The sequence below is a fragment of the Varanus komodoensis genome, unplaced genomic scaffold (assembly GCF_004798865.1).
Source record: "Varanus komodoensis strain SLA01 unplaced genomic scaffold, ASM479886v1 scaffold2, whole genome shotgun sequence".
NCBI lineage: Eukaryota > Metazoa > Chordata > Lepidosauria > Squamata > Varanidae > Varanus > Varanus komodoensis.
This window is the reverse complement of record NW_025335568.1, coordinates 34617751-34626560: the sequence shown is the minus strand read 5'-3', so window position 1 is coordinate 34626560 and position 8810 is coordinate 34617751. Positions and strand designations below refer to the sequence as shown.

At 38.9% G+C, this 8810-nt stretch overlaps 1 protein-coding gene across 1 annotated transcript in view; it reads right to left on the bottom strand.

The window, feature by feature from the left end:
• The window catches only part of ATP4B (ATPase H+/K+ transporting subunit beta), a 9026-nt gene extending 828 nt beyond the window's left edge, over positions 1 to 8198 (bottom strand). Inside the window, 7 exon segments of the mRNA XM_044428549.1 lie at positions 35 to 196; positions 286 to 375; positions 1234 to 1290; positions 1637 to 1839; positions 4004 to 4117; positions 6326 to 6454; positions 8087 to 8198. Of these exon segments, the coding sequence (XP_044284484.1) occupies positions 35 to 196; positions 286 to 375; positions 1234 to 1290; positions 1637 to 1839; positions 4004 to 4117; positions 6326 to 6454; positions 8087 to 8198 (867 nt within the window).
• Between the last annotated feature and the right edge of the window lie 612 nt (positions 8199 to 8810).

Here is an 8810-nt window from a genome sequence, read left to right as displayed (position 1 = left end):
GAACTCTTAAGTTGTCAATCAGTGCTGTTGCTGCTTAATTTTGTATCCGAATTTTGAATTCCACTTTTCCTTCATATGGGTCATGTGGATTATCTGAAGTAATTCCAGCACCAACAACTCTGCATACCATGCTTACATCTGTGTTTTTGGGAATGTTGAGAAATTTCACTGCTACAAGTGGATTTCTGTAGGTAGGCTGAAATGGAAATGAATGTGTAAAATGTTAACCATTTTGTTACTTAAAATACCTGATAAGCCTGTGAGAACAATTGTGGGAAAACATACCTGTGCTTTACATCCATAGTAGGGGAAATAGTGAAGGTTAAAAGTTCCATTTACAGGATAATATTGTATGTCCAGCGGGCTGGTGTCATCCTGTTGGTCATAAGTAAGCCAGCTGTTAGCACTAATATATGAAGTAGCATTTAGTCTTAAGGCATTCAGTCCTGCAGCACAGGAACTGCTATGTGTAGGCACGTAATATAGCCAAATGTCACAGGTTGCATGTTACTGGAAGAATGTTTTCATTTATTTGAAATGAAAGTGGAAGTCTGCCCAATATCATATCAGCAAAATGCCCTACAGTATAACAGATCTGTCCTAGTACTGCTGCAAATTTCAGAAGGAAAGATGTTTAGTTTTGGTACTTTTTTTATTTGCAAACTTGGGTATATTAGAAAGTGTTGACATTGGATAGCATTAATTTTTGCAGAAGTGCATAAATGAGGCCCTGATTAACTTTTGTAACTTCATCCAAAGAAGAGCAGTTTGCAAGATGATTTTGGTGGGAAAGAACACTTTTCTGCTCCAAATTCTTCTATAATGAAATGGCTTTTGGAGTGGGGGCTGAAGCAGAGCCATTAGCATTTTCATTCTACACATTTGTGAAGCCATTAAGATTACATTTCTATGTAAACATGGACTTTGGACCGCCAGTAGAATTTCTAAACAAACATGCACACATTCTGGATTGTATGCTATCTGAATAAAATAACTTCAATATTAATATTATATTTATAGCCCACCTTTCTTCCTTTTGCAAGGAACTCATGGTGGCTTACAAGGTTTTCCTCCTCTCCATTTTATCTTCACAACAAACAACAGCAACCCTTTGAGGTACGTAAGTTAGTATATGATTTGCCCAAAATCAGTCCATGGGGATTAGAAACAGATCTCTGAAGTCCCAGTGCAACACTCTAAATGCCATGCCTCATTTTGGTAATGCATGCTTACCAGTCTTGTGCAGTTCACTTTTGGTGCAGTGCCTTTGCCAGGAAAAGTATTGATAATCTGTAATAAAGTAAGGTTCTCCTTAAGTACCACAATGAGAACTCTATAGATTAAAGTCAATATACCAAATATTTCATTTCTTTTATATCCTGCCTTCTTCCCTACAAGGAGCACAGGGTGACTTACATAATCTTCCTCCTTTTCATCATCATCTTCACAACAACCCTGTGAGGTAGGTTGAGAGCCAGTATGTGGTCCAAAGTTACTTGGTGAGTTTCATATCCATTGTTTGAGTTCTGGGCCAACACATTCCACACTGGCATAATGGATATCTTATTCCCAATAGGATTTCCTCTTCTAGGCAGTTACTGTGATTTTACCAGATAAAATATATTTTGGTACTTACTCTGTTCATTTTTATTATTAAACATGGACTTCCTTCTGGAAAACCAAATGTTGAATCCACTGCACCAGAGCAGTTCCCAAGCAACTCTTCTGGAAATTTGCAAGAATATTTTGTGTTTTGTGGTCCGTCAAATTGCTTTTGCTTGAAGTATCCAGATATTTCGGAACAGTTGATATTATCTTGTTGTGCAGTTTCATTATATGCTATATGCATTGATTTGAAAAACAAATCAAGTTTGTTACCATTACTTTTAGATTTTGCCTAATGTAAATATGATTACTGTGGAGCTACCTATGAAAAACGTTTGGACAGATCAGTCTGTAGGTGCCAAGCCAGATTCAAAGTGCTTGCCTTTCAATGATCTATACCAGCCTTAACCTGAATACCTCTAGTCACAGTTGATGATAGCCATCATCCATGACCATGTTGAATCAGCCATATCCACCAACCACTGACCATGTTGAATGAGGATGTTGGGACTTGCTGTTCCATATAGTTTGGTTTCTATATTATAGAATGTCTCCTCTTGTACATGTGCTATGCTCTCCAACACATCCCCGTTTTAGATTTAATAAGATCCCGTTCCAAATTTCATCTTAGGTTGAGGCTTCCTTAGTCTCCACTAGGAGATGGGCTTCCACAAAAGCAGCTCTGCTGCTCTGGGTTTTTCAAAAAGGTGATACAGCCTTTTTGCATTTCTGTTGTTGTTAAATAACTGATTAAAAGCTGGGTCAGCTGCAACTTTACCCAATTTGCAGGGATGGCGCTTGTGCTTCTGCTTTGTTGAATTTATTTTAATTGTATTTTATCAATGGCTTTGGTTTGAATCTGCTGTGAAACCTTTGGATAAACAGGTATATAATTTGTTTTAAAATACATTATTTCCAAGTTAATAAAATATTTTCTCTGGTGGAGGGAGTATCTCAGTGGGACTTAGGATAAATCCTGAAAATGAGAGCGGGAGAGCATGTTCTCAAGTTGTACATCTATTGATATATTAATCAAAGTTGTGTTTTAAAAAGACTGTTCTGTTGAACAAAAGGGACAACAGTCTTACGTCTTTGCACTCTAACATGTGTCAAAAGATTAATAGGCAATAGAGTTGGAAGACTAAGGACATGTTTTTCTTTGTGCTTAACAGTGCCCCTGAAGGGGAATTTGTGAACCTAGAGATTTCCTCCCCTTCATTTCCCTAGGTTGATCCCCTTAACAGCAGCCTTTGCCAGCCTGGTGCCCTTTGGAAGTTTTGGACTTGAACTTCCAGCAGCCCTTGCCAGCAGGACCAATGGTCAGGATTCCTGGGAGTTATAGCTTGTGGTTTACCAGTTGAGGAAGGCTGCTTTACTGGCATTTTGTCTCAAGTGTGTGCTAAATTCTAAAAAATACAGACAGAAGAGTTCTCCAAAATGCTTCCATTGATTTTAGCTATAGTACCAGTAATCAAAGAGGCAGAGAATTGTAATCCAAACTTGCTTGATTTATTATTGTGATTCATTTGTCTTAGTCATGTTTGCTGTTTTTTTACTTAGTAAACCAATTCACATTCACTTTTTGATGATGCTACAAGATGAAGTTGATATTTTGGGAGTTTTTTCTTGTGTTTATCATATGTCGGGCATATAAGATGATCCCCAGTTTTTGCTTTACTATTTTCAATTTCAAGAGGCTCTTATACATTGGTGTATATGGGTATTTGTCAGCCGGAAGCTTCTGGATTCTTGTGACATCACATTACCATATTCTAGTGAATTGTCACATTCTTACTCCAATTTGGAAGTCAACGGCAGCCCACAAGAGGGCTGGCTGGCTGGATTCAGTCAAGGAGGACTGCTGGCACCAGCATTGTGGCCAGGCATGGAGGACCAGGCAAAAGGAGGCCTGTGCGGGCAGTGCTGTGTCCAGCCACGCAGGGAACACTTCCCTTCTGCTAGCGCAGAAAGGAATGCTCCTCTCCCAGCAGGGGTGGGGCAGGTGCCAGACTTGAACAGGCTTGCAGCTGCATACAAAGTCACAATGTGACACAATGCAGGACAAGCTTCCCTGATAGCAGCAAGAAGTGTTTTTTTGTTTTTTTTTTAAATAAAAATGAGCTTGTAAATACAATTGTCTTTATCACCTTTTAAAAAACAATGACTATAATACAATTGAATTTTTTTACCTGGCATATAGAAAGACACCCCCCCACCACCACCCCATTTTTGTTTCGTTATTTCTGGTTTCCAAGGTTGTCTTATATGCTGGTATATACAGTAATATACATTGGTGTGATACGATGCAAGTTCAAAATCTGCTGCTGAGGATCATAATCTTTCTTGTACCCTTAACACAGTTTTAATCAACATTTCTGTCCAAGTTACTATATATTACCTGAAAGAAAAGTCTCAAGAATCTTAACATAGCGAATCCAGGAGTCCCGGTCAGAAGCGTTGTAATAAATTTCCAGGCCTTTTTCTCCATAAACATCGGGTCGTAATGTTACCCCTTTGTGGAAAGAGCAGTTACAAGTACCAAAGTAAATAACAGAAACAATACCATTACTTTTAATTACATTTACATCCTGTCTTTTTTTCCTTTTTGAGGAACCCAAGGTGACATGTAGTCCTCTGTTCCAAAGATGTGATGATACAATAATAGTGAAATACGGTCATAATGTCCAGTTCCAGTGAGTACCCTGCCTGACATATTTTGCACTAATTGAAGTTTCTGGACCATCTTCAGGGTAATATGTATACAATACATTGATTTCAGTAATCTAACTTGGAGATTACCAGGGCATAAATTATTGAAGCCAGGCTGTATCTATCCAGAAAGAGTAACAGCTAGAATAACTGCCTAAGTTATTTGCCTGTAAGCATGAAAATGGGAGCTACAAGCACCCATAAGTTCTGAACTTGATTTTTTAGGGGAAGTGCAACTCCTTCCAAAATAGGCTAAACCCTGCTTGCTCAGATGGATGATAAACCATCCACCAATAGTACCTCAGTCTTGTCTAGAATGAACTTCAGTTAATTGTCCCCTGTCAGTCCATTTACTGTAGATGGGCATTGATCAAGCATTTCAGCTGCCTCTGTACCTGACGAAAATGTGAAAAAGGCCTGCATGTTATCAACATTTTAATGATGTAGCACTCTTAATCTCCAGATGTACTCTGTGGTTTCCCATACATCACATAGTTATATGGGGGACAAGAGGGGGGTTTGGGGGAACCATGAGGTTGAATAAAAAACCTACAATACCACTTTATGGAATAACCATTCAAATATGAATGGACCTATTGCAAAACTAATCTGCCCACACCTCGCTCAAAAAACTTCTAAAGCATAAGATTGTTAATAGTGTGAAAGCAATTGGGAGGTTCAAGAGAATCAACAGGAAGGCACTCCCCATTTCTTGCTAGGAAAAGGTCATCTGGTAGGATAGCCGAGGCAGTTTCTTTGCCTAAGCTGTGACAGAAATGAGTCTAGCCTTACAGTGCATTTCATCCGAAACTGCCTGGATTTGATGCGTTTGAGACCTTGCTCAAGAAGGGGGTTTTAGCTACTAACTTATATTCACTCATATCGACTGAATCCAAGGATGCTTCCCCCCACCCCCCGAAGAACTCTTCACCACCACCTTAAAACTGCTGAATTATTCCCATAAGGAAGATGTTATAACCTCTGACCTACACAATCACACCTTCCCTGATTGGTATAATAAGCCACAAGGGGCAGGGGTCCTGCAAAAAGGTAGCTGATCAAACTATTAAGAAACTTGGGCTTGGAAAACAAAGTTATTCAGCAATATCTGATAATATAAAATTTTGCATATACAAAACTCATGCATTAAACTAAAGTCAGGTTTACAGTTCTGTTGTATGCTTTTTCACTCAGAAGTAACTCCCAATGTGCTCAGTAGCATTGATCTCCTAGTAAGTATTCAGGATTTCAGCCTTATAGCGCAATCCTATACATGTCTACTCAAAAGTAAGGCCAGTGAGACTTAATCTCCAGGCAAGTGTAAGATTGCAGTTAACAAAAAGACAAAAGGTAAGGAGATCTACATTTCCATATAATGGCCTCCATCTCATGGTATTTTGTCAGAAATGTGAAGTTATATGTGCTACAAGATCTTACCAGTTTTACCATTTTACATCTTAAAATGTTAAAGTACAGTGGTACCTTGGCTTACGAATATAATCCATTCCATGACTCTGGTCAGGACCCAGATTGGTCATGAGCCAAGTCAAATTTCCCCTTAAGGTTCAGTGTAAATAAGGTTAATCTGTTCTGTAAATATTTTTTTAATCACAGGGAAGACGGGAACAATCGCGGGCGTGCTCAGGGGAGAGACGGGCGCGATTGCGGCCATCTCCCCCGAACACGACCTTGATCATGCCTGTCTCCCCCCCCCACACACACACACACACGACCGCAATTGCACCTGTTCAGGGAAGATAGGTGCGATCGCACTCGTCACCCGATGAGGAGTTCGTGACCTGAGCAAAATTTTTCCTGAAATTTCTGTTTGCGACCCGATTTGGTTGTGAACTGAGGCATTCGTGGATCGAGGTACCACTGTATAAGCACCAAAGTATAATGGTGTTTTGTTCATTTAGCACTCAATCCCTCAAGAACATACATTTAACTTAATTATAAAATAAGTGTTGATTGTACCCTTTCAGTGTAATGGGCAAAGATGTGATAGTACCTGGTGATTTTAGCTGATCTTGGTAGTCTGGTGTATACGGATTCATGGTCCTCATTAAAGAATATAGAGAAAGTGCGAACAGCCCAACCATCACCACATAGAATGCAAAATAGTACAGAACAATCCATACTATTAAGAAAACATATTAGAAATACGTTAAAAAATTTTTACAAAACGTTTTTCAACACAAAATAAGCATTACTGTCTGGGAACAGATTCCACAGTGCAGTTAAAGTTTCACGCACTCTGAAATTACATATCAGTAAATGAAAAACCAGAGTCTAAATTGGATTAGCACTTGTAAAGCATATCAGCAGAAGAACAGATATACAGTCTAATGCTAAAGAAAGAGCACAAAAATCATCCTTGTTTCTGAAGCTGCTCCATGATTCAGGAAACCTCTGTACTGAAAGCTCTTCTGAAGAGATGCATTGAGGCCTTCCAGGTACAGCTAACTGACATGTTGGTGGAAAGATGAGTGTACATTCAGCAATGCTATTTATCTTATGGAAGTTGGACGCTCTTAAATAATGGATCCTATAGCTGAAATACTGGTAACTAGAAATCTGCCCACAGGTTTTTGGGCATATTTATTTATTTATTTTGGATTTATATCCTGCCCTTTTCCTACAAAGGGCTCAAGGCAGCTTACATCATTCTCCTCCTCCATCTTACCCGCACAACAACAACCCTGTGAGGTAGGTTGGGCTGAGAGTCTGTGACTGGCCCAAAGTCACCCAGTTGGCTCCATGGCCGCACGGGGACTAGAACCCGGATCGCCTGAGTCCCAGTCCCATGCTCTTAACCACTACACCACACTGGCTCCCACTAAGATGTGTGACAGCAAATTCTTTCACCTTCTGTGTGAAGATGTTGTGGAGATTGCCAGTGCTAATTTTCAGATCAGATAACTACTGCTTGAATGTGTTATTGCAAGAGTAAAAAAACAAGGAATGGGTCATATGTTGAAATAGAAAAAGAAATTTGCGGTTTCTTACTTTACAAGTAATACCATCTGAAATGAAAATGAATATACACGTATACTAAATCTAAGATAAAATGATGCCCGGTAACATATCAAAGGTCATCTCACTTTCATTTTCCTTTGTGAAACATTTTCCTTTGTGAACTTGGAAATAGATGGAAAAAATACATTGGAAAAAGATGGAAATATTTACAAATAATGACAAAGACCAGATCCAACAAGCTACACTAACCATGTCCAAGCCATTGTATGTGAACATTGATTAATTTTTGACCTCTCTGCACCTGTTTGGTCTGCCCTTGGATCAATCATGAACTCTTTCTTGAAACTTCTTTGATGCAGTGGTTTGCTATTGAGCACTGGAGAGCTAGTATGAGCATTTCACTTGCGTTCAAAGAAGTGGTTTGGAGAGGCAAGCTGGATCTAGACCAAAGAAGACAGCATCAAACATGCATTTCTTGTTTCAAACTAGCATTTATGGATCTTTTGTATAGTTCTCCATTCTGTTCACACTTTGTATACCTGATTGCTTTATTATCAGTAATCTTTCACTTATATCAAGCTGAATGCTAAGGCATTATAGCAAATATAATTGCAAAATGGGCTTTAATAAGTAATTTGCAGCTTTTCCAGGTTTGTTCCAAGAAATGTAGTGGGTAACTAACTGTCTTGTTGATATAAAGCATCATGCTGATGCAAAAGTTTAATCATACAGGAATACTGAAAACAAATTCTAATACCAAATCACATTCTCACTGATTTTTGTGACCACATACCCCAGTTAATCAAGGTTCTTCCCATGAACTGTCCTGTGTCTGGATTCCACATGAAATGCTGGAAATTTTCCATTCTTTGGCTACAGGTCTTCTTTTCATTCATAGTTGCCATTTTCTCTCTACCCAAATACTAGGAACGCCTGAAAATAAGGTCTTCAACTGGTGCCCAAAGAGCTGACAGGGTAGTTCTTATGGTTTTATACCTTTTTCCCCTGAAGGTCATGCAGATTATATCTATCATCAGCAAAGCTGATAATGGCCGCCCCACAGAAACATTTTTATATGACTAGTGATAAGCAAAACATTCAGTTTGGAACAGGAAAGAAATTGCTATCAAATGTTCTCTTCTGTCTGCCTTGATATTACGTATTTTGCACAGAACCTGTGGTACATTCAACACACAGGATGATAACATTTAACAGCTACCTTGGATAACCCAGGCCCATTGTAGCCATTCTGCTTTATAGATTTTCTCTCTACTGTCTTGTACAGGTATTATTCTGGACATTTCCATGATGGTTCACAGCATCTTAGATAACTGGCCATTTGTAAAAAATCTATAGAGGCAATTAGTATCAGCTACTAATACTGTTCCATCCCCCAAGTGGTAGTGACCTGACCTAGCAAAAAAATGTGGTGAGAGGGCCTAAGGGGTCAGGGAATCATGGTATACCAAACTAAATAGAAAGTAGTCTAATGTTAAAATTTTATACTTAGATACCAT